The sequence below is a fragment of the Carcharodon carcharias genome, chromosome 2 (genome assembly GCF_017639515.1).
Source record: "Carcharodon carcharias isolate sCarCar2 chromosome 2, sCarCar2.pri, whole genome shotgun sequence".
NCBI lineage: Eukaryota > Metazoa > Chordata > Chondrichthyes > Lamniformes > Lamnidae > Carcharodon > Carcharodon carcharias.
This window is the reverse complement of record NC_054468.1, coordinates 172,091,234-172,117,690: the sequence shown is the minus strand read 5'-3', so window position 1 is coordinate 172,117,690 and position 26,457 is coordinate 172,091,234. Positions and strand designations below refer to the sequence as shown.

The window sequence follows — 26,457 nt, the reverse complement described above, 5'->3', positions numbered from 1 at the left end:
GTAGAGAATTTCAAAGATTAGATTAGAAAAATTAGAAGTGGAATTAGTCGATCTTTGTGATAGAAAGGGTGAGGGGAGAAACTCAACTCTGAGGCTAAAGATGATGCTGAGATTAAATAGGCTGGTTCAGAATGAGACAGTGATGGAGCCAATGGTGAGAGTTTGTCACAAAGATTTTGTTTTCAGGTATTCTTAATTTTTAATAAGAGGTCATCAAGGCTTCCAAATACTACATGTTAAGCAGTCAGTCCAGAGGCAGTGGACAGGATCAAGAAGGGTCATGAAATAGTAGATAAAAGCAAAATACTGTGGATGCTGGAAATCTGAAATTAAAATAGAAAACGCTGGAAAAACTCAGTACGTCTGACAGCATCTGTGGAAAGAGAAACAGAGTTAATGTTTAGAGTCTGTATGACCCTTATTCAGATCATATTCAGGCCCCTGAAGAAGGGTCATTCAGACTCAAAACGTTAACTGTTTCTCTCTCCACAGATGCAGTCGGACCTGCTGAGTTTTTCCAGCATTTTCTATTTTTATTGCATGAAGTAGCAGAGCTGGATGTCATTTGCACGTATGTAGAAGCTGACACCATGTCTATAAATGATGTCACTAAGGGAAAGCATGTGGAAGAGGACATGGCTTAATCCTTAGGGGAAATAAACACAACCATGTCAAGATAGGAAGAAACACTATTGTTACAGATGCTCTATTAGATAGTTAAACAACATACAAAGGTAATTACATAGAACTGCATAAAAGCACAATTCCACAAAAGACAGGGGAGGACAACACATGGTCATTGTCAGGATTATCAATTTGACAGGATATATGACATGCATTGTATCTTTCCAGAAGTACCAATTTTTATACAATATATATAAAAATTTATTAGGTAGGCGATTGAGCTGTTAGTTAATTTGCAAAAGTAGCTGAGTTATTTCTAAAGTAGCCACAGAGAAGGAAAAAAATTTAGTGGATTCTGTTTTAAATCCTCTTGCAGTTAAGAAAATAGGGCCTGAAGTTAATGAGTGCATGACTGAACATAACTTGAATAGAGACTGTATTCATAGAAAGTGGTTTCCTAATTCAATAGGTGCTTCCAGTTCTGCAAATAAAGCTGAACTCAGCTTCCATTAAAAACTTTTTAAATTTAGAAGGATAAATGCAACAGTCACACTGCTGCATGGAGACTGCGTCCATTTTATGGTGTCTGTTCTACTGCATTGTGAAAGGAGCCAGTATTCTGATAGCAAAACCAAACTGGTTAACTCACTGAGGTGACATGTTAAGGGAGACAGTGGCATAGTGGTAATTTCACTAAACTAGTCATCAAAGTCCGAGATTAATGCTCTGGGGGCATGAATTCAAATCCCACCAGAGCAGCTGGTGGAATTTGAATCCAATTAATAAAACCTGGAATTGAAAGCTAGTCTCAGTATTGATGACCGTGACAGCTATCATTGATTGTTGTAAAAACCCATCAGATTCACTAATGCCCTTTAGAGAAGAAAATCTGCCATCCTTACCTGGTCTGACCTACATGTGACTCCAGACCCACCAGCACTGTGGATGACTCTTAAGTGCCCTTTAGCAAGCCACTCAGTTCAAAGGTGATTAGTGACGGGCAACAAATGCTGGCCTTGCCAGCGATGCCCACATGCCTCGAAAGAATTTTAAAAATCCAACCACTGTTTAGAAATGCAAATACATTAATCATTCATCACCATATCTATTTCAATAGGTGTTTGAGGATATCTAACCTAAATATTGTTAACGGAGTTATGACTGGAAATGCACTAGGTTCAATAGTAACTTTCAAAAGGGAATTGGACTACATACTCCAAAAGAAGAAATTTGTACAGTTACAGGGTAACTGCAGAGTTGTGGGATTAATTGATTAGCTCTTTCAAACAGTTGCCACAGATAGGATAGGCCAAAAGCTTCCTCATGTGCTGTATGGTCTATGATTTGTGGTTCTTTGTCAGTGTTTCTTTGCATGGTGTGGACTGGTCAACCATTTGCTTTTAGCCAAAAACTTTCAAAAGGCAAGTTTTCACAAACTTACTCCTCCTTTGGATGTCTTCCCTTGAAAATTCCAATACAAACATAGGGGTGAGTGTGACTGACAATTTTGAGACAAGGAATCATGTAATTGTAGCACTTATGATCTGTACTGAAATGCAAATGTTTCTAGGCCACTTCAAATGGGTGGAGTTATTAGACTTCAAGTGGGTAGAAACATTAGTTTTCCCTTTGCTTATCTTTTTTACCATCAAGACTGTTGACTGATGTATTTGTATAAAATCATCAGTGACCTCAGCATATCAGCATTCAATGTAGATACTGCATGTAATCCAGGATGAAGTCCATACTAACAACAGACCATGACCTTGCTGGATTATGTACTTGCGAAGCAGGACTCTCCACCATCTTCTCAAGGATAACAAGGATGGGCAACAACTGCTGGCATGGCCAGTGACACCCACATCCCATAAACAAATACATTAAAAAAACTCTTGAAAATTAACATGACCCCAACAAAACCGAAACAGCAATAAAGTAGCTCATAAACATTTAGTATATAATTAAAGTTTGCATATTATAGATCAACATATAAAGATGAAAATCTGTTTTTCAAGTACTTTGCAAAAATGTTATTTTATGTAGGTTTCAGCCAAGCCCTCCATATTCCCCAGTGATAGAAGACTCAGTGAAGCCTCTCATCCCCCAGTCCCTTTCACATTGTAATCAGCCCCTACTTCCAACCTCCTCCCCCGACACACATCAGCTGCTCTTCAAACCACACGCACCCCACCCCCCCCTCCCCCCCACACACATTCACTCAGCAGCCTCATTTCCCAAAGTCATTTGGCAGTCTGCTCTTTCCAACAGTCTTACAACAACACAGGCCCCTTCGTGGACTAGGCCACTGTGTCTGAAAACCAGTGCCAATTCATTGCAACCAGCAAAGTCTGGCTTCACTGCTCCCTCCTGCCTAGCCTGCTGAACCCCATGGCTCCACCACTCCCTTACCCTCACCTGAACTCCGCGGAAACTCTGGCTCCACCATTCCTTTCGATCCACGTGGGTCCACCAAGCAACCAGCAAAGCAAAGCCTGCTGGTGGAATGAGTGACAGCAGTTGGGCTGGTGTGAGGATGCGTGGCAGCAGTTGGGGTTCATATCTAGGTGCAAGCCATGATGGGGTTCCCCACTCTGTAGTTTTGCACCTTGAATAACCTGGACTTCAGGAATCAGTTGAAAGCACAAGATCCAGCACACCAATATCTACAGAGAGGCGGAGGTCAGAAAATAATTTCCAAGGGCGGAATTCCATAATTGTAAAGCTAGAAATCCACCAAACAGTGGAAATTTCTCCTCTCTCTAAAAAATCTCAATGGGATTGAAATATGTCATTAATATATTCCAGTTAAGAATGATGTTTTTTTTTTAAATACAAACCTAGAATTGATATTAAAATATTCAACTTTGACAAATTGCAAAAGAATTGCTTTGACTCAGCATGAATTCCACGGCTTGATCACTGAATGATGCTAGGGCTATTTTAAATTTTTCTGGCAGGCATCTTGCTTTTTCCCCGTGAGCTAAGCTCGCAGGTAAAAGTTGCCTTCTTTTTAACTTCATAAATTTAGGACCCTCGATTTTTCTTAAAAACTTATATTGGGCCACTGCTTTCCACTCACTTGCTCCCTTGCCTCCATTTCAGTCAGGGGAAGCAGCAATCATTGAGAACCTTAAGGAGATGGTGTGGGATCATTTTCTGACTTGAGTGGTGCCCTGGGAGACCAACTAGCATATTTAAAAATTAGTGGGGATTAGTGGGCAGGGTCATTACATGTATACTTTAACTCTCTGCTACAATCGATCTTTGTAAAATTCTTTTATATGGTACCTTTCAGAACCTTTGCAGGCAAAAAAATATTCTGAACTGTAGTCACTGTTGTAATGCAGATCTCAGGGATGTACTTCACAACTCCACCTTCATTTTTTCCAAACAGATGAATATGAATAATTAAGATTGGTCACATTATATGTGACACTCCCCCCCCACCGTCTCTCACCCCACTCCCCGCACTGTGCTCAAACAGGAATGGACTATGCTCTGATGAAAGGTCATCAACCTGAAATGTTAACTGTTTTTTCTCTCCACAGATGCAGCCTTACCTGCTAAGTATTTCCAGCATTTTCTCAGAATCCCAGTATCTGCAATTTTTTGCTTTTGTATGGATTACTCTCTACTGATTGTACTGACTGCAGGCGCCAATTGTAGCAGGAGTTCAATGAAAAATTACCCAAAGAATACGGATGAAAAGTGAGAGTAGGGAAGAGGGGAAAAGTGCAATCATTTTGCAAGGGAAAAGCTTTCCTCCCATTCCAATTTAATTTCCATAAACTTAGAAAAGTTCAAACCAAATTGTAGCAAGTGAATAAGTAGATAAGTTTGTGGTTCATGGACAATTTCAAGCACAATTTTGAAAAGGAAAACTGAACATTTCACCACCTTGGCACTTTTGGTGTTAGGTAAGAAATTAGAATGCCAGTTTGGTTCAGTCTAGTTCAATTTAGAAGTACTCTCACTTTAATCAAAAGGTTGTGGGTTCAAGTGCCACTCTATGATTTGAGCACAATATTTAGGCCAATCAGGTAGGCATGAAACATTCCAGAGCAGGGAAGCTTCCCACTGTCTCAAACATTCACCTCTTAACCCCAATTGCACAAAACAAACTAGCTGGTCATTCATTTCATCTGTTTATGAAACCTACAAAACTGGTGGCTATGCTTCATACATTCACAAAGTAATGAATTGGTTGTGGAGCACTTTGGGAAATTGAGGATTTGAAAGCTATTCTAAATAAGTTTTTCCTTCATCTTCTGGATAAAACAAATGAAGCATTGTGACAACACATTATGTACTAATATAGTCTAACAAACCTTACATTTGAGCCAATATGCTTTAATGCTGTGCAAACACAGTTCTTGTGCTCATATTTCACAGACTGCTCCTAACTCTGTTTCTAGGTCGATTGGTCATTAGTGAGGTAATTTATTAAGGTGTGTTAAGAGCTTTTCCCTATATATCTTCATGTATTTTTGTAAGAAATTCAAAGCCAAGGAAGAATCAAATTTGGATGCACTTGTACCATAAAAATGGCACAGCAGGCATTGTGCAACACTGGGCAGGGAAAATGTTCCATCGTTTGCTGCTTGGCTGCCTTTCACAAACATTTTTAAAAAGTAACTGTAGTTAACCATAGCCAATTTATATGGGTTTCCATTTAAGTTACTAAAAACCCTTCATAACAGCCAAGCAACACTCAAGTAAAGTACCTTTAAAAAAATGAAATCTCAGATATGCAGCTTCAGCCACACAATGCTTTTTCCAAAAGGTGAAAAATAAAGTTCAAGACAGCTATATTCATAGCTGCAGGCTGCAAACTTCAAATCTAAAAACTATGCACATAATTAGGCAAATATTAATACTTCAACATTATATAGACAAGCTGACAAGAAACTATGGAAGACAATCAACAATTAATTTTCAGTGATCTATAGCCAAAGAAAAACGTCAAATTTGCCACTGCTAATTATTTCAAAAAGCGAATAATTTTAGCTATTTATTCATTTATTTGGTTTCCATGTTTATTGAGATATTGAGTGCTAATGATATAAGGCTGAGAGAAGTCCAGTTGTAGTTACTAAGTTGGACTGAAGAATGGGGGAGAAAGAGAGCGCTTTGGGGTAGCTGAGTCCAACAACAAGCAGCTGAACTAATAGCTAACACAGATTGCAGCATGCAAGTCAACCCTTGAAAAAATCCTTCCAGAAACAGGCTGACTTAGGTGCAGAGTATAAAATCAGAACCTGTTGTTGTTGGTGTAAGTGGCCACTATTTTTGAAATGTGTGGGTACGTCTTAAACTCCCACACATCTTGGCAACATGGCTGTATCGCCTGCTTGACCCCATGCACCAACTTAGGAGAAGAGTATAACCCAAACATATATTTGAGCGGAAAAACTTGAGGCTGACTCCTAATTTGCCCTAAACACACCTTTATTAGCTGATTACAGTAACTGAAATATGTTTAATTAATGACTTGATTGAATTCAGCTCAACAACTCCTTCAATCAGATTCTTCATGCAGTTATCTTTCACTAATACATAAACACAAAATGCAGATATTGCAATGGATCATGACGCATAACTCTGAAGTGTTAAAGAGTGTGGTCTAAAATAGAATGACCTATGCTTAATATTGACAAATGCAGAAGTTCACTTTCAATGGCAATATCATGCAATGCAAGTAAGTGATAAGCACATCTTCTCTACATGCAGGTTGCAGGATCTAAAACTTAGAGGATCTACTTTATGATACCAATTGCTGTAATTTTTCTTCTGAACTAATCCACTTTACTATTCAGAAAGAGACATTTATAGAGCTTCAATCCTAATAATCATCTTCCAGGAGATAAAAATGTCTTACATTATCCTATCTCATTCCTAATTGTACAACATATCATGTGAGAGGATGGAAGTTATCCAATAGTCCTCTAACAATTTATGGGTTACAAGGAAAATCCATTTTACACTATTTTTAAAAAAAATGACTGTATTACTCCTTTGGTAAGAACTGGGCATAATAAACATCACTTACAAGCCTTCTTTAGACAAACACAGATGCATTTCCAAGAATTACAGTTTTGATAATTCCACTGTTTAAAAACCATATGATGCTAAAATAATTAGCATTTTATTTAAAACTATAATTCAATAATAGCAAACAAAAAATTCATGTTTGAACTGACTTAGTCAATTCTCAGTTGTTAGTAATATGTTCCTTACAGTATTGTCAACAAGCTTAGCAATGGTGTGGGGAAAGAAAAATCACACTTGAGTAAATACCATTCAAAATGTGTAATTAGTTCTTGTCAGATACTTTTAAGCAATCACCTCAAATTGTTCCTATCACTGCCACAACCATTCAACCTTTTTTATTTCAAAAATCAAAATATAACTGAATAGGCTTTCTCTAAGGCACCATATATTCAAAGTAGCCCCACTGTGAGCAGAAAGATTGAGACTTCTGACTGGCCTTACAGCTACTCCAGAGCTGGCCCTAGGAAATTAATACATTTCAAAAATTTACCATCACAGCCAACAACATCATTTCATACGTTCAAGCGGCCCAAGCAGCCTGTCAGTGTAGAACAGCAGGATGAGCAAGCCTGGAAGTGACAAATATAAAAATAAAAGGTTTCAGTGACAATGGAGATGTGGTAGTGATGGAGGCAGGCATTAGTGTGCAGGTGATAAACAGGTGTCCTTTGATGGGTAGGAAATGAGGCACGGCATTAAAGCACAAGCTTAAGAGAATACCAGCATTTCACATGATCTGGTTCAGCCTGTTTATTGTGGAATGGATCTATGATGCTCCATATATGTATGCTGACAATGCCTCTAATTTCTCTCACCATCACCTTGATCCTGCAACAACCTCTATATTCAGGTAACAAAAACAGAATTACCTGGAAAAACTCAACAGGTCTGGCAGCATCGGCGTAGAAGAAAAGAATTGACGTTTCGAGTCCTCATGGGTCATGAGGACTCGAAACGTCAACTTTTTTCTTCTCCGCCGATGCTGCCAGACCTGCTGAGTTTTTCCAGGTAATTCTGTTTTTGTTTTGGATTTCCAGCATCCGCAGTTTTTTGTTTTTATCTCTATATTCAGGTAATCTGTCCAACACCAAGTTATGGAAAACTGTGACTCGGCTCTGCCTGATCAGGAAGAACAAAGCCATTGTTTAAACCCCCAACATCAACTCTGCTCTCTTGCTATTGGTTCCACTCTCACTCTTTGACTATGAACTTAGATTAAGAAATGTTTTCCTCCACCGGTGAAACTGTTAGTTACATGCTCATCACCGTAGGCTTGATTACTCTAATTCCCTTCTTGTCCTCACATTCTTTGCAAAACTTCTCCAAAATGCAGTTGCCTATATCCGGACTTCCACCAACTCCTGTCTGCTCATCCTCACGAAACTACACCATCAGTTGCTGCTTTTTCATCAACACTAAATCTGCAGTGTAAATACAGAATCAGGGTCCAAACAGTATCTGCGTCAAAATGGAAATGACCCCACCCCCTCCAACACAGTGGGAAGAGAGAACCTCATCATTTTCATATGATTGCATATAGTGTAAATCGAATCAAAACATGTTTATAAGTGGTTGAAGGTTCTTTCAACCACCTACACTCTTGTAAACATACCTGAAAATCAATTTAAACATTTGGATAGGTCAGACATTGGCATGAGCATTAAACGAACTTATGATTTAACCATATGGAGAAGTCATGCAGCCACAAGTAAATTTGCTCCTGGAAAAGAAAATTCATGTTTCATCCAGGCAATGTAAAGCAATGAAACAAAAAGGGAAAATAGCAAATGCTGGAAATCTGAAATAAAAATCCAAAGAAAATCAAAAATTACACAGGTCAGTCAGCATCTGTAAAAAGAAAGGAAAGTTTTAATGTTTCAGCTACTTCCACCCTTCAACGATGCAAGCTGAAACCCAAACTGCAGCTTCTGGTCTCCCCCCAGCAGGGTGCAATGCAAATCCACGTTAAGTCAGGCTACTGGAACAAAAGTTACTATTCTCCATTGTAAATCCTTCAGTCAAATACATTTGGACAGGATCAATTTTTCATATGCAGGTCCAGAGCACAACAACCTCCACGACCCCTCTCTCCCAAGTTTAACATGATCCGAGCAATCAGTAATGTTGCTTGAAAAGGCTATAATCATAGTTGGCAGGGGAAAACTAATATAAACTGATCTCAACTGGGGGTAAGGCATTAATCACTCAAAGAGCATAAGAACAGCAAAAATAAAGTTCCTATTATATTGTATGATCACCTGTCAAAGTGTAAATCTTTCTTTACATAAGAGGGAACCCAAAATTCTCAGACTGAATCCGAGTGCAAGGTCCAATCTAACCATAAAGTTTCTAACAACTAATTCTGTAAAATCAAATTAATGTTAATATCTTTACAAAATAACTCACCTGCAACATACTAACAATCTCCACTTTGTTGAAGAATATAAATGATGTTAGTGTGGATAAAAAGTTCTCCTCAAATACAGACGGGGTGGGTAAAATGATATCCTGGATATATTGCACCCGGTATGTTTGGTGAATTTTTTGCTTCAGTTCAGTGTCTGTGATAGGTATAACCTCTTTAAATTTGGCTGTTTTGGTCAAAAATTCTCTGTGCTTTCTGGGATGAGGTAAGGAAGGATCATACTCCAAACACCCCACCACGTCCATAATGCACTCATCTGAAAACATCACCTCAAACAGTGCTGCTTTATTGAGGAACAAAATGCCTCTAATAATTTCATACAAGTGATGTAGACCTTCTGTGTTCTCCAGGTCCTCACAAACTTGGAATAGCTGCAACAGTTTTTTAATGTAGCCCTCATTTTCCAAAGCCAGTGCTAACTTCTCTCTGCGGATAGGAGAGGAGAGAACTGAGGTTACCAAGTCGGCAATCTCTTCCAGTTTGTTTAGTTCACATGGTGGAAGATCAACTGTATGAGTAGTTTCAGGCATTTCTTCAAATCGCTCCTCTTCAGACTCATCAATGATGTCCTGAGTGATATCTAGTGACGGGTCTCGTCCCTGCACCTGCAAATGCCAATAAAGGGTTCATTTGAAACTTATTCTGCTACTGCAACCTGCAAGTTAAATACATTTTTTATCTACTGCTCATTGCAAACCTGTTGGAAAGAATGTCTAGAAACAATTAGTCCTCATTGTGCATGGACTGTTATATATTTAGCATTTAGTTTTTTCTTTAAATATGGGAAGCAATTTCTCAAATGCAAAAATAGCAGCTATGCACAATTTCAGATGCTATATATTAACCAGGTGACAAAAGCTAACTATCCTATGCATTTATTTAAAACAACCAATAAATTCCTGCCGGTGTTGTCCATGATCAATGATTACAAGCTTGGTAACAGAATTGAGACACTTCAGAAATGTGGTCTAGAAAATCTGACTGGCTTGAGTGGCTGACATGCAACACCATGACAGCTGACATAACAGTTTACAATAGCAAAATGTGGCTAAGCTGTGACCAAAAATGTGACAGCAGAAATAAGTACAAAAAATCGACACTATGCAAGTGTTTTTATATAGTCTTGTTGCCCCCCCCCCCAACGCCACCCCCCCCATTCTCCCTCAACCAAGTTTGCACAGTCTTACCTCTAATGCTCAGAAGTGATCAACTCCAAAATCTTCTGTAAAGTCCCTTTCAGCCAATCACTAAGAAATTCAGGTTACTATTATGCAATGCTCATGAAGCTCATGGAAGTGTAACAAGGCCAACATGACTTGCACAGATCAAAAGCCAACCAGAATTGGAGGATTGGGTCCTATATGCTCTATTGCATAGCACTATCCATTACTGCTTCAATACTCAGCATTGATGTGACCTCATATACATGTAATTAACAGTTTCAATTTAACTAACAGGCGAACTTCAAACTAATCAAAGCCATTCCTATCAAAATTGAGTTTCTTGATAGACTAAAATTACATCTATATTAAGCTTTAAATCCTAAACTGAATACTTGCGGTGAGAAAAGAACTGGTAGAACAGGGATGCAGAGGTGCACTGGGGCACTAACACATGGCATAACAAACAATGTGATCATACCCATTTATCAGTGCTATGGGGAGGGGGTTTGTGCACGTGTACACACTTTAAAAATATTTCCCAAACTGAATGTTTTGAATATTTGTAAACAGACATAGATCTTAAGTTGATTTCAGATAAAACATTTTTTAGATTTATACCACAAGCAGAACATTGTGGTAGGTAATGAAAAGAATGCCAAGTGAACACACACTGTTATTTTTGACCACTTTAGAAACAAACAGTTCACAAAAGCTCAGTAATTACTGGGGTCATCGGGGACCAAAAAGAGAATCTGGAGACATCATTGTGTGGCAAAATTAGGCTGTAGTAAATAAAACGTCCAGAAGAGCAGTCATTGAGCTTTTAGACAACAGAGACAATATGGTTCTAATTCTTCAATTCTGATTTGTAGAGAGCCCTTTTAGATATCTTGACATGAATGAAAGGAGGATGGAAGAATTAATTAACAATATTAATGGCACCAGTCCTGTTAGAGCAGGGCCAAAACATAAACAGCAATAAAAATAAAAACTGATGCTACACATGGAGCTCAAACACAATGTCCCAGAGTGATAGTAATTTTGGGCACCAACCTAAATACTAATTTGACAAATAACTAAAATCAGCTGGATCACAGTTGACGAATGTGAAAGCCTGGTATTTTCCTGTGAAGACAGAATAGATCACCCCAACCATTCTTGTCCTTCTCCTATCAACCATAAATGTGCACTTAAAGGCCTTGTGCTGAGTCATCTGCTTATCCTTCCTGCCATAAGAGTTGCTTATTGATTCTGATTGGACTGATAACCATCTTAAAAACTACAACAATTTAACCAGACATCAATGAGAGAAGTTTATCAGAAACTAAAAAATTTAAGTTCACTTCAAAAGAATGACATTAAGTAGCTTCAGAAAAATAAGTTGACAACTTTTACACAGCTCCAAGCTTAAATAAAAAAGTGTTTCTCCCTTTCAAGCTCTCTCTCAAATCACATACAACTAGAAAGGGTTAGCTAGTTATGCTCCTGGAGTAAATCATATGGACCTAAAAATAGAATGAAAGCGCTCACTTTTATACAGTGCCAATCAGAATTTCAGCACACGTGCATTGTAACAAATTTCTGAAATATAGTCATTATTGTAATATAGAAAGCATAGCAACCAATTTGCATAAAACAAGGTCCTACAAGCAGCAAAATAAAACATCTCAGAGTTAAAGAGAGGATGGCTTTTCACTATCTCCTTGCAGGGAAACATAGTTTCCACGTATCTTTCTACAGCAATTTGTTGGAGACCAGTGCCTGTGTGTGGGAAATGTTGAATCCACAGACCCTTGCAGGCAATCAATTTGAAAAAATGACTTCCAGATGTTTTTTATACAAGGCAATATCATGGAAATATCATTACAACTGTTAACAACTGAAACATAGACTTAGTGGACAAGACCCCACATAAACCTCAATGACACTAGCAACTAGGGATGAACATGGCCTATTTCAAATTGGAACCAACACTGCCCTCACTTGGTGAATTGCTGTACTTCTAGTAATTTCAATCTTCTTCACAAGATTGGGTACAATGGCGGTGGCTTCCGATTTCATTTTATCAGAACATAAATTCTACCATCTTCATATCACAGCATTCAGCTATTTAAATAAATGGCTGAGTTAAAGATATTGCATTGCCCTTCGCAACACGTTTGATATTAATCACCTCACTTAAGTATTACATACAAATGTTGAATATACGGAGCGAACAAAACAGACTTTGTAAAGTAATCAAAATTCTCAATTTTGAGTTACGTTTTGGGACAATGAAGCTTAATCTACAAGATTGTAAACAGCACCATTTATTGCGAGCTATCAATAGGACAAAACCTTAAATAAATGGCAGAATTGCTTCAAAAATTTGAGATATAAAGAGATTACAGGTATATAATAAATAGCTGTTGCTTGTAAAGTGAACTCTAATGCAAAAATCTGTTGCTTAGAAACATTAAATACATTCACTGGACATGACTTTATGGGTATAATGCATACAACCGTAGAAGTATATCCCACAGCTCGTTTTATTAACACCAAGCAAATACCAGCAACCTTTATTTTAAAATAAGGTGATCCATTTTTTGCACCACTCCCTGTAAAGAAGGAAATAAGCTACGTCTAGAAGCTTTCTGTGATGACCCCGAGAATGTTGCATTTGCTTTGTGAGGCAAGGAATTTCTTTTCACCCCTTCCTTGGATTCACCTAGTTCTGTTGAAGTGTCATGAGGACTCGAAACGTCAACTCTTTTCTTCTTCGCAGATGTTGCCAGACCTGCTGAGTTTTTCCAGGTAATTCTGTTTTTGTTAAGGAATTTCTTCTATTTATTCTCTCTATCTCCACGTACAGAAAGTATGCTCTGTCTCAAGCGATGCCATGGGTGTATTTTCCCCTTTCCTCTTGACATTGTTTGCAAAAATTGCCTCTGATCTTGATGAACCTACAACCATAATCTGTCCAAATAATTGTGGCCCACCCCCAGACTGATCCTAGATACTGGAAAATCTCTCGAGACTTTTTCTGAATACAAACAGTTGCAGGAGTAAATCTTGCAACCGAATTCTTATAACCAAATTCTTGCTATAAGAATTTGGCTATTACATGATATGGTGCCGTTTTACCATTCTGCTCATTCCTTTTTTGACAACCCCCCCCCCCACCGCAACCAACCAACCAACCAAACCACCACCAAACCCAAGTAATAGCTACTGGCATGCAAACCATTCATTTCAACACTTGGGATTCCAATTTATCTTTCTTAAATGACCATCTTTTTAGAAAATAAATCTTACCCACAAAAGCAATACAACATTCATGTTTTAGTCCTTACAACAGCAACATTTTATTACTAGCTATGACAGTAAACTTGGCAGACAAAGTATCATTGAATGTTAAAGTATATATTCATTATGTTGAAGTTAGTTGGAAAGCATCAGAACTACCTACTTTAAACCTACTTCTCTTCTCTTTCCCAGTAGTCTTCAATACATTTACTTTTTCTCAAATATTTATTTCTCGCTTAAAATGTTGCCATCAACTTCACTTCAATAGAAACTCTAAAGCGCTGCATATCCCAATAATTATGAGTAAATAAATTCCTTCTAGTCTCCTCCATACTTCAGGTTTATGTTCCTTTGTACGCTGCCAAGAGGAAATTCTTCACCACTTATCCTCAAACCATAGGCACCATTTTCTTATTTCACACATCCAATATTAGCTTTGTAAAGCTGTTTATATATAAATCTCTAATACTCTTCTATTGCAGTATCTATTGCATTTGTAAACCAGAGTGCCATATGCCCTTTTGTACCTACAATCTCCTTTTAAAGATTCAGTTGTGCTACTGCTCCATTAAGAATGTTACTATTCAAAATATATTGCTGTCCTCAGCCCCCAAAGCTTACTCCTCACGGTAATCTATACATTGAACTGCATTTACCACATATCTTCCAACTCCCCTAACTTGGAGGTGGTCAGAATCATTGAATCGTTACAGCAAAGGAATCGGCTATTCAACTCATCGTTCCCATGCCAGCTCTTTACAAGAACAATTCAACTAGTCCCACTCCCCCTTAGATCTGCAAATTTCTCTTCAGGTGCTTATCCAATTCCTTTTTGAAAACCACAATTGAATCTGCTTTCACCACGCTCTCAGGCAGTACATTCTAGATCTTGACCATTCGTCGCATAAAAGTTTTCATGTTGCCTTTCGTTCTTTTGCCGGTCACCTTAAAAATCGGTGTCCTCTGTTTTCAACCCTTTCATTAATGGGAACAGTATATCTCATCTTTTCTGTCTGACCCCTCATGATGTTAAGCACCTCTTAAATCTCTTCATAACCTTCTCTTCCTCAAGGATAACCGCAGTTTCTGCAATTTACCAACATAACTCAAGCCCTCATCCCTGCAACCACTCTAGTCTTCTGTGCACCCTCTCTAAAGCCTTCACATCCTTCCTGAAGTGCAGTGCCCAGAATTGGACATAATGCTTCAGTTGAGGTTGAGCCAGTTATATAAAAAAACTCCTTGCTTTGTACTTTATGCCTCTATTTTTAAAGCCCAGGACCCACTTGCCCTGCTATCCATGATTTGTGCACCTATATCCTCAGTTCGCTGTTCCCGCACCCCTTTTAGAATTGTATCCTTTATTTTATATTGCCGCTCCTCGCTTGGACTTCGAAATTATACCACATCACACTTCTCTGCATTAAATTCCATCAGCCTGACCATGCCCTCTTCTATCCTCTACATAATCCATAATATCTCCTAGTTTTGCATCTTCCGCAAATTTTGAAATTGTGCACTGTGCACCCAGCCTACGGTCATTAAAATATATCAAGAAAAGCAGTGGTCCTAAGCACCGACCCTTTGCAAACCCCACTGTATACCTTCCTCCAGTTTGGAAAAAAAACCCCACCATTCACCACTACTGTAGCGTTTGCTGTGCTCAGCCAGATTAATATCCATGCTGCCATTTTCTCTTTTATTCCATGGGCTTCAACTTTGTTAGCAAGTCTATAATTGTAGAGAAATTGTAGACAGGCAACTTCATAATTCTTACTTTAAAAACCACCAGGTTATTTCGAGGTCACAATACCACAGGTATGACTGGTCGTCTTCCTCTTTGAGAAGATTGCTTAAAACAAACATAAATATATACCGCTGCACAAGTACAACAGATCCCAACATCGATTCAGAGGATACTTCATTGAAGCACTCTGATTATAATCTATTCAAACTTTTAAGATCATTTACGACATAATGTGCATCCCTTAATGAAACTACCATTGTTATATTTAGCTATCAGACTTGCAATATACCATCAAGGTCAACCACTGTTACCCACACGGTACACCTCAAAATTTTAATTTCCTACCGTCTCAAAAAGTACGATATTCCCAAGTGAAAAATACTAATACTCAATCAGCAGATTTTTTTTTTTAAAAAAGTGATAGGAGTTAGTTTACATTGTTATTTCACCTCCTCCCCAACCTATGTCAATGCATGTAATTTCCAGTACATTACTCAAATAAGTCAGCAACCATGGAACCACACATTACATCAGTACCTTCAACATACAGAAAACTTTGAATTATTATAAAATCTATTGTTAATCTTTTAATATATTAGGTTAACCAAATTGCCAAGTGGCAAATCTGACTGCAGATAAAAAGTGAATTAGTACATGTAAAAAGTATGTATCCTAAATGGTAAAATTCTCAATTGAATGCAAGAACAATGTGATATGTGGCTAGACAGACAGATGTTGAAAGCAAGGTTGCAGAACAAAAAGGCCATAATAGGGACACAATCTACTAGTTTTGCACATGGAGCATTGAAGATAACAGTATTGATAGCAGTGAATCTGTACAAGACAGCAGACAAGCCACAATTGGAATGCTATAGAGTTTTGGATCCTTATTACTGAAGGAGCACTACAGTAATGGAAAGAGGTAGGTTTGAATGTAGATTTACTAGGATTACACCAAGATTAGAGGATATTGCCTAGGTGAGAAACTTAAAAAAAAGGCACAGCTACTTTCACTGGAACAGAGGTTAAAAGGGGAATAAGTATTCAAAAGAAGCAAAGTGGTCAACAAATCATTAACAAGGGGTTAGGTTAGAAAATTTAATGGCTATTAAAGTAGAATTAAACACAACATTGAAGAAAGAATTAAAACACTTGGAAAACAATATATCAATAAGGTCGGGCAAGTGTGATTAGAGATGACGTGGGCCCAGCAATGGCACACATGGGTAATGAGCCAAGTAAATATCCCATGCTAAAATTCTTAAAAACAGCTAGGGACATAACCAAGTTTTTGAATAATCTTCAATTATTTGGTTTTAAAAACATTTTGTTTATAACTACTGTATACACTGTGGTTTCTGTGCCAATACACAAACAAGTGGTCAGACAAAACATTCTTCAAGTTATCTGAATCAATAGGCACAGGGCAGATAGAAAAGATCCTTGCGAGAATTTCTAATTACCACTATCAGTATATTAAAAAAGTAGGACTGACATAAAACAGTTTTAGCAAATAACAGCTGAGTTTGACTGAAGGGTTGATTTAGAATAATCCTATTTTATGTTCAGCATGAGGCCTTTATAAAAATGGCTTGAATAGAAGGTGGTCACTAAAATATAGGTACAAAACAATGAAATTTTAAAAATAAACTGACGGCACAAATGAATCTGGTAGCATTATAAAGTATAACTTCGTGAAATTTACTATTGAGCTAGGGCTAATTTCTTCTTGGGTAAAAAATATTCATAACTTTTAAGCAGCAGGATCACTACAGGCAGCAGTTAAATGGTTTACCCAGAGGATAGGGTCAATCTTCTCGCTATCCTCTATAATGGTGTGGTGCAAATGAAAAATTGAACTATAACCTGGCAATCTTAATAGAGTAAAAACTAAGTTGCCAGATAATACTGTTTGGTTGCATTAGTGCCTTTAACCAGAGGCGAGGGGGTTCTTGACCAAATGAGAAACTTGGAAAAACTTGAACTGCATTCACTGGAACAGCAATTAAAAGTCCGAATGAGGAAAGTGGATTTTTTCCACTGGTCAGTCAGCAACAAGGGGGCACAAAGCTTAGTGTGAATAGGATAAAATGGGGAGGTTAGAAACCCAGAATTTGTTAACTCTGCCCCCCTCCCCCCATTATGAATTCCTATGCATACATTTAATAATGGTAACCACCTATGTAAATTCATTATCCTGCTGAACAATCTAACCATCAAGTTCCCAAAAATTGCACAAAATGCTCGGAATTCCACCACCCCACCAATGTGTTGACATCAAGGGGTGGAGAGGATACAGGAGATGAGTAGATAGAAGGGGAAGGTGGTGGGGCAGTGTCAGGAGTGAGGAAGTGGTTAAGAGTAAAAGTTATCGACAAATGGTGAAGGACTAGGAGTGGATCAGAAGGAAGTAGAAGTGGAGGGAGTGGATGGCGAGGGAATGGATGGCAAGGGAGCTGAGTGCCACATTATCTGCAAACCCCACATGAAATGTAACTTTGTAGCCATTAATGGTTCCCTACTTCACGTCAGCCACCACCATCCACCTGAAAACATTGAGGAAGATGGCAATGAAGAGAAAAACTGGAGAGCTGACAACAGAAATAGCCGAGAGCATACTCTCTAACTTACCATATCCAATTTTATGGGAGATAAATGAGTATATTTAATTAAAAGTTTTCTGGCACAAAACTCTAAGGAATTTTCAGTGCTTTTTTTGTCAAACCAATCGAATTCCAATGAAAATCAAAATTCAAACTGTTCAATTAACTCACTTCATTTTTTTTTTAAATTTTTGCTGCATAATGAAAAAACCTTACTAAACTCTACACAGCACATGCAATCAAAATTATTCTGTATATAACCCAGTAGAATAACGTTTCAATTATCTTCAAGCAAGATTATGCTAAGTGTCATACTGACCATCAAAAAAACCTTGCATTTATATAGTGCTTTTCACAACCACTGGCCATCTCAAAGCACTTTTGAAGTGTAGTCACTGTTGAGGGTGACAATGTTTGACGTTTTAAAAACTCATTCTCAGGATGTGGATGCTGCTGGCAAGGGTGACATTCATTAACTATCCACAGCCATTCAAGATTTGGTACAACTTTGTGACTTGCTGGGTCACTACACTGGTGCAGGATAAAGTCAGATGAGCCAAAACAAGTTTACTGATACAAGCTTTTATTTGCCATATTTTAACAACAATTCAAAATCTAAAACGGCCATCATGGAATTTCAGTTTATGTTCTCTGGATTATTCTGGACTACTTCATAACATAATCACTACACCATTATATGCAGAACCATATAAATAAATATAGAATCAATCTGAAATAACCAAAAAAGAACATAAGCTGAGCCACTGAAAATCTCTGAAGTTTGCAAGTTCTTAAAATAACAGAATCAAAAATAGGAGTAAAACAGATAAATTTAGTGATAAACTTTCAAGTTGCTTTCAATTACAGTCTCAATGTCAAAATACAATCCACACATTAAATCATGGACATCGATCAGAAACATATTTGCTTATGCAACAGATTACTCACAAATGGAAAACAATCTTCCAATAATGCAGTTTTTGCAAAGGAGGATGAACGAAAGAAGGTGACATAGAACAAATACATTTCCCTTAATGTTTCTTTATACACTGGGTTAAAAAGGACCCAAAACACACTTGTCACCTGTCTAAAAGCTATGTGCAAACTTCCAATTTGTCTCTCAAAGAAAGCATAAATAGAAATGGCACAATACGTATCTATTTAACCAATCAATTTAACAAGAGCATACAGTACCTGACAAATCTTCTCCCAGATTTCATCACATCCAGCCTTTTCTTGGAAACTGAGCGCCAAATCGTAATTGTCTGCTTCTGACCAAACAATCAATGTATCCTGTTTTATGATAAGATAGAGGTCACAACTGATAGTTAAAATGCCTTGAAGATGAACAAATTTTTCATTAATTACTCAAACCAAAACGCAGTGAGTAATCTGGAAGTTATTGATTTCTACATTTACTTTCTTAATTAAATAAACTGGACACACTTAGAACCCACTACTGTACAATTTAAAAGAGCTAAAACTGCAAATAGCTGAATTAATTTGTTACTATAACCTCTGCACGTGACTTTAAATTACAAAATGAATGTTTCCTGGGGTGGTTCCCATGTATCCTATCCTCCTTTATGCTTAAAAATACGAAAAAAAACCTTTCTAAATGCGTGCAACATTGAACATAGCTTACTTGCTGCTTCTGGTACGCAGTATTCGGATTGATTTTCGATTCCAATAAAAGCGAACCTAAGAGAATGGAACACAAAGAATAAACATTTTTTCACATACCTTGCACACATTCGCTTTTACAGTAAATATCATTTAAATCCACAACCACCCCCTCCCCCCACCTCACATTCACACACTTTCCTGGCCTCTCCACAATTCTAACGTTTGGCCCATCTTTCACCCGGGGTCATTTGGAAACTCACAATTATAGTGTCTAGAAAAACAACGCCGCCTCGGAGCAAAACAAGAAACGGAGATGATTTTATTTTCAAAACCAGTCGGTTCGTCCTTTTACAAAGGGGGACGTAGCTGCATATACAATGTAGAGGTGAAGCGGTCCGGTTCCAAGCTGTTTCCCTCTTTCTTACCATCGGACTCGGCTCGGACCAACAAGGACATTCCATTCAAGCGATCGACATAGGTCGAAGACACATGCCCCGTGCCCCGGTCGTCCCATTGTCGGTCCTCGTTCAGCGTGTACACTTTCACCCGCCTCCGCGTATCCGACATGTTTCCTTCCCTCCGCTTCTTTATCTCTCCTGCTTTTTTTCACGGGGTCTACCGCTGTCGTTCTCGGGCTTTCGCTTCTTGTCTTTTTCTACACCGTCACCGCCGTGATTTTACAATGGTGAAAAACACTAGTAAAGAGTCGTGCGACATATTATTGCAAATAAATAAAGGAATACGGCGGAGAAGGAAGGAAGAAAAACACATTAAATACAAGTCACTAATGTTGGATGGTAGGCCAGGCCCGCCTGCCTTCCTTTTCCCCCCTCAACGATTCCCCTCACCACAACACAACATCCGCCATCTTGTAACCCGATCCGGGCGATTCAATCACCGCACGGGGTTTCCTACTCTCAAGCGCAGGGTCAGAGTGCCTCCACTCCAAAATAGTGACGTCACCTACGCTTAAAGAGATAGCAGCCTTATTCCTTATTTGCATTTTTAAAGGGGCCATAATTATCTCTTACCTTTCCAAGTAAGTTCATCGGCATTTTCCGCACGGTTTGGGAGTCAGTGGTTTTTGAACTGTTCTTATATTTTCACTGGAAACATTGCAAATTTCTCAATTGTTCTTTACAATCTTCAAATGATATAGACCTGACTATACAGTTCCTTTATTTTAAATACATTTTCTAGAGCTAAATATTCACTAATTTGACACAGAAACCACCTAGAAAATGTTGGAAAACTCAGCAGGCCAGGCAGCATCTGTGGAGGGAGAAACAGAGTTAACATTTCGATCCTATATGACTCTTCTTCAGGAGTTGAATTTAAAATGTATTGGGGTAAAAGCGAAGCCGACTTTACCTCAACACCTGAAAATTAACAAAGACTGTTTAACTTTTCAAGTATAGGCATTTGGCAAATAAGGGTTTATAGAAGTATTGCTGAAAAAAGAGACATGTTGTTGAAGCTTTTCATCTTGCCAAATTTCAAAGGGAACACCGATTTACTGCATGAGATCATACAGTGCTGATTGGTTGGCAAGTTGGCTCTGATTGGTCAAGATGTTGCCATGGTGAATGCACCAGGGAACTATTGCCCCATGTTTTAGTTTATTCAAAAAAGGTGCAATGACTGGACATATTCCTTTTGCCGACAGAGGACAGGTCCTGCATATGAATAGGTGTAGCTTCTAGCAAATGTAAATGAACTGCATTGCAAGCCAGGCTGATAACCTTAAATTGGTTGTTAGTGTCATTCTTGGCACACTCAGCATTATTACCCCTTGCATATTTCCGATACGTAGATGACACGTTTGCTACATTAAAATCTGCAGCTGCATGTAAGAACTTCCTTACACACCTTAATGCGGCCAATCCGATGCTCAAATTCACCTTTGAAATGGAGCAGTCTAATGAGCTCCTTTTGCTCAACATGCTAGTTGAGAATCCACTAATGGTTACTCCACTACTGTCTACCGCAAGCCTACCTTCACTGGTTAATATATGCGTTGGGATTCCTACAGCTCCACATGCTAAAAAGTTGGCCTTATGGCAATCATGTAAATGGGGCCTGAGCTATTTGCTCGCCATGCAAGCTTGGTGCCAAAATAGGGCACATCAAAGTTATACTGCAGGATAATGGCTACCTCAATCAAATCATTATTTGCTGTGTATCACACATATTCAAGAATGGGCCTAAGGCCACCACTTTTGGACTGAAAAACACCCGGTATACCTCAAATTACCTTGGAGGGATAAAGTAGCTCAAAATTTGAGCAACAAGTGAGCTAGCCATTTCACGTGCTACTATGCAGTGGCTACACTTGTGGTGTTTTCCACCAACAGAATGCTGTTGTCAAACCAAAAAGATGTTCTGCCTACCACACAATGGGTAATATAGTATATGAATTTCAGTGCTGGTGCGATGTCAGGTACTTAGGTCCCAACAACTGGCAGATCATATCAAACAGCATATCCCTTCGGCTGTTCACAATAGGCAGAGTACTGACCATACTCAACCAACCCGTGCTTGCAAAATTCACAGCACAATGTCTAACATTAGATGTGAGTCTATGATTGGGCAACACTTGCTGAATAATGCCATGTGTTATACTAACAATCAATTTAAGATCATCAGTCAGGCTTGCAATGTAGCTCACTTTGCTTGATAGAAGCTACATACATTCATATGCAGGTGTATAGTAAAGGGTTAACTCTAATAATAGCTACTGAGCATGTATGTAAGCAGCTATGTCATGGTGATGTCACTCAGTAAGAGAACACAAGAGGGAAGCTGTAGCTATCTCCTGATGTTCTGTAACCTTGTATACAATTAGTTACATAAATAAAAGAGTTTAGAAGGAAAAACCATTGCATCCAGCAAGATCTCTTCTAGAGTAAGAAAACCAATCTCCCAAATTCAAAGTGAACAACAATTTATACTGCATGAGAAAAGCAGTGCTGATGATAACAATAACAGATAATGGCAGCAGTGACCACACCCACAGAGGAAAAGTAAGAAACGGTGGGAAACTGCCTGAAGAGAAGCCCAGCAGCAGCAGACAGTAGCGAGTGAAGGACTTTGAGGCCAACCCAGCAACCACACTGGAGAAGGAAAACATGAGGACAGCCCAGTGACTGGCAAGGCACAGGAAATGGCAAGCTCGACCCAGAGTGAGCAATGATTTCCATTCTACATCTCCTAGATTTGTTCCAAATGTAGAGGCCCCCAGACAGGCTGAGAGAAGGCATTTCACCCAGTATTGTAATGCTTCAGGTTTTGTGAGTAAAAATAACAAAGGCAAAGTTAGCACTTTGTTATATGCTATTGGTAGCATTGTGGATGATGTGCTAGCTAGGCAGGGGTGAACGAAGAGTCAGCCTCCAACAGGGATGTCATCTGAGCCTTTGACTCATACTTTAGTCTCTGCTGAAACATTTTAATAGAGAGGACAAAATTTAATTGACACAGTCAAGAAAAGAGTGAAGGAGTTGATCCATTCCTCAATGATCTCTACCATTTGGCTGACCGCTTTGAGTAAGGTGCATTAAAATAAGGGGGACTTGATCAGAGGTAGAATTGTCATAGGTGTTTTAAATGAAAGCCTCTCTTTTTACAATCTTGGGAAGATTTGACACTAAGTAAAGCTGTACAACTGGCCAGGTAGACTGAAGAGCGGAGGCAAAATAGAGTTTTTGTAAGAGGTGCAAGGGAAATCCTGCAGGGACATTCCCGATGAAATTGTTCAGTTTGTGGGCTTTAAAACTGAAAATACATTATGGCATCAAGCAGGGAAGCAGCTGAAAAGGTGCCAACCACTATTTCCAACGTTCCAAAGGTCCAGAGGCAATAAGAATGCCTCGCCCAAATCTCTCGCTGCCATGGTTGTGGCAAGATTGGTCATTTTAAAATAGTATGTCATTCAAGAAAGCCTGTGCACACAAAACAGGAGGCGAAATCTGCTAAAGGAAGTTCCACCCAAGAGATACAGGAACCAGACAACCAGGAAGTCATCTTCCTAGGAGACATAAAAGACAGTAAAAGCCAATACTGGAGCACTAACATTGAAATTAATGGACATCGTACAGAATTAAAATTGAGTACAGGAGCTAGAGTCTCAGTTTTATTTGACAGAGAGTTCAATGGCTGCAAAAAATTACTATGCAACCGTCATCAATTCAACTCCAACGTTCAGGGGAAATCAAGCTAAATGTTAAAGATCAGATTAATGCAACACTAAAGTACAAAGATAAAAAAATCTCTGAGACACTATATGTTATTCAGAATTAGGAATGCTCTTTGTTGAACAGGAAGTCCTACAAAGGTCTGAACTTAATCCTTAAAGTTGGTGAAGTCAACAAACAGGAATAAGACAACCAATTTAGAAGCGAATTTCCAAAACTTTCCAGAGGCTTGGGGAAATTGAAAACTGTGTACCACATCACACTCAAGACAGATGCAAAACCCATTTGCCTATTTACACAAAGTAAGGTCCCACTCCCACTTCTGAAATGGGTCAAGAGTGAGATAGAGGCAATGCTTCAACAACAGGTTATTTTGCCAATCACTAAACAAACTAAATCAAAAAACCTTTTTGAAGGCACTGTTTCAACTGTCTGCCTTTTAGCATCACGTTTGCACCAGAAATTTTCCAAAGGACAATGTCCAACATACCAGAGGGCATGGAAGGTGTCATATACCATATGGATGACATTTTAATCCATGGCTCAACAAAGGAAGAACATGACAAAAGGTAAGAGAAGTCTTAGGAATTCTACAAGATGAGGCTTGACATTCAATGAGAAGTGTGAGTTTTTCAAACCCACAACAAAATTCCTAGACTATATTGTATGGGCGAGAAGAATCACCGCAGACCTGCAGAAGACAAAAGCCATAAAAGAATTCCCACCACCCAGGAAATCACCAAACTACCCAACTGGGAAAATTCCTACCTTGCTTATTCAAGTAAATTAACCCCTAAGACAACTTTTCCGACAAGACCAGGGATGGTGCTGGATGGAGCATCAGCAGCAATCATTTGAGCAAATTAAAAGATGTTAAAATTTTCAGGGATTCTAATTTTTACCTTGGCGGGCAAGTGCGCACCTGACCCACTCGAGGGTAAAATGATGCGCGTTGACATCGGGCGAGCGTCCCGATGTCAACGTGCAGTATCGCAATGTTTCGATCAGCAGGCACGTGCGGCAATTGGCAGCGTGCCCGCTGACAATTAGAAGGCCTGTTAAGGCCATTAAAGTCTCAATTAACATACATTTTTTGCTGCCCGTCCAACCTTACAGTTGGTATGCAGGCGAACAGGCCAAGCGGTCTTTACACTTTTTAGGAAACCTTATCCACAAGCGGGATGAGGTTTCCAAAAGCAAAGAAAAATAAATTTAAAAAATTAAACTTTAATTAATAATTTGTCCCTGCTCATGTGACAGAGTCACATGAGGGGACATGTTTTATAACATTTTTCAATTTTTAATAATTTTTTTGGAAAACTCTTCATCTCCCTGAGGCAGCTCTGTACCTCAAGGAGATTCTCAAGTTCCTACTCACGCGCATGCGTGAAGTTTGCACTCACCCCGCTCACCCCCTCCCCCAGCCCGCACAGGCAGCACTGAGCGCTGCCCCTCGCATTTCGCGCTGGATGGGCCTTAATTGGCCTGCCAGCATGAAATTGCTTTCCGGCCCCGATCGCAGTCAGCTTCCTGACTGCCCCTGCCCCTGCCCACTCCCGTCGAGCCCGCCTGACAAGGGCTAAATTCTGCCCATTATGACCCTGAACTTTCAACTATTGTAACGGTGGATGCATCAAAAACAGGACAGGGAGCTGTGCTATTCCAGGTCCAGAGTGATGGGACAAGAAGACCTGCCTATTATGCACCAAGGTCCTTAACCAAGACTGAACTGTGCTATGCTGTCAGAAAAAGAAGCCCTTGCAGCGACTTGGGCATGTGAGAAATTTTTTGATTACATCTTGGGCCTGCAGTTTAAGATTGAAACTGATCACAAGCTGCTGGTAACCCTGTTGAATATGAAAGGAATTGCAAAGATGCCACCCCAAATTCAGAGATTCAGATTGAGTCTCATGTGATATGACGGTACAATGGAATATGTGCAGAGTAAATACCAGACTACAGTTGACACACTGTCACAGATACCCGCCAACTACTCAGAGCAGGGAGATAAAACCTTCGTTGAGGAAGTTGAGGCCTTCACGACCTTAACCACTCAATATATGCCAGCAACAGAGCAGAATTTTGAGAGGCTCAAAGGCAAGATGAAGAACATATTCAGATTCACACATACTGCCTTGATGGATGGCTAAAGTACATTCCGAGTAACCCTATCCTGAGGCAGTACTTTGAGAAACATCACTACATTAGCATCATAGATGACCTCTTGGTCTATGATGAGCTTGGTGGTACCACAAGCTCTCCAACGAGAAGTCCTCCAGAAGATTCACCACCACCATCTCGGTATCGGTATGTCCAGCTAGGGCACAGCAGTCAATATAGTGAAAGATGCTCTCCAACTGTGTCACCTGCACCATTTACAGACAGGAGCAGAAAGAGCCACTTCTGCCCTCCTCTTTCCCATGCAAGCCATGGACACCTTGGTATGGACCTATTCAAATTCAAAGGAAAAGTATTTCTTGTAATAGCAGGCTATTATTAACGCTGGATAGAGATGCTAAAGCTATATGGACTCACTTCTGAAGCTATTATTACCCCTCTGAAGAGGATACTTTCCATGCACAGCATTCCGGACATTGTCATCTCTGGAAATGGGCCACAATTTGCCAATGATATTTCCGATCCTTTGCAGCATCAAATAGATTTGTCCACATCACAAGTTTGCTGAATTATCCTCAGTCTAACGGAGAGGTTGAGAGAGAAGTACGTACTATAAAAGATC

The 26,457-nt window shown here is 39.1% G+C and overlaps 1 protein-coding gene across 2 annotated transcripts in view; it reads right to left on the bottom strand.

Annotated features, from left to right (window-relative positions):
• The window catches only part of LOC121290108 (serine/threonine-protein phosphatase 4 regulatory subunit 3), a 57,817-nt gene extending 37,400 nt beyond the window's left edge, over window positions 1-20,417 (bottom strand). Inside the window, exons 1-4 of one of the 2 annotated variants that reach the window (XM_041210294.1) lie at window positions 19,950-20,417; window positions 19,544-19,599; window positions 19,093-19,191; window positions 9,082-9,705 (exon numbers count right to left, since the gene is read on the bottom strand). In XM_041210294.1, coding sequence (XP_041066228.1) covers window positions 9,082-9,705; window positions 19,093-19,191; window positions 19,544-19,599; window positions 19,950-20,091 — 921 coding nt within the window. In that variant the 5' untranslated portion in view covers window positions 20,092-20,417. The remainder of the gene's footprint in view (window positions 1-9,081; window positions 9,706-19,092; window positions 19,192-19,543; window positions 19,600-19,949) is intronic. The other variant, XM_041210302.1, reaches the window with a different exon arrangement.
• Window positions 20,418-26,457: the final 6,040 nt, after the last annotated feature.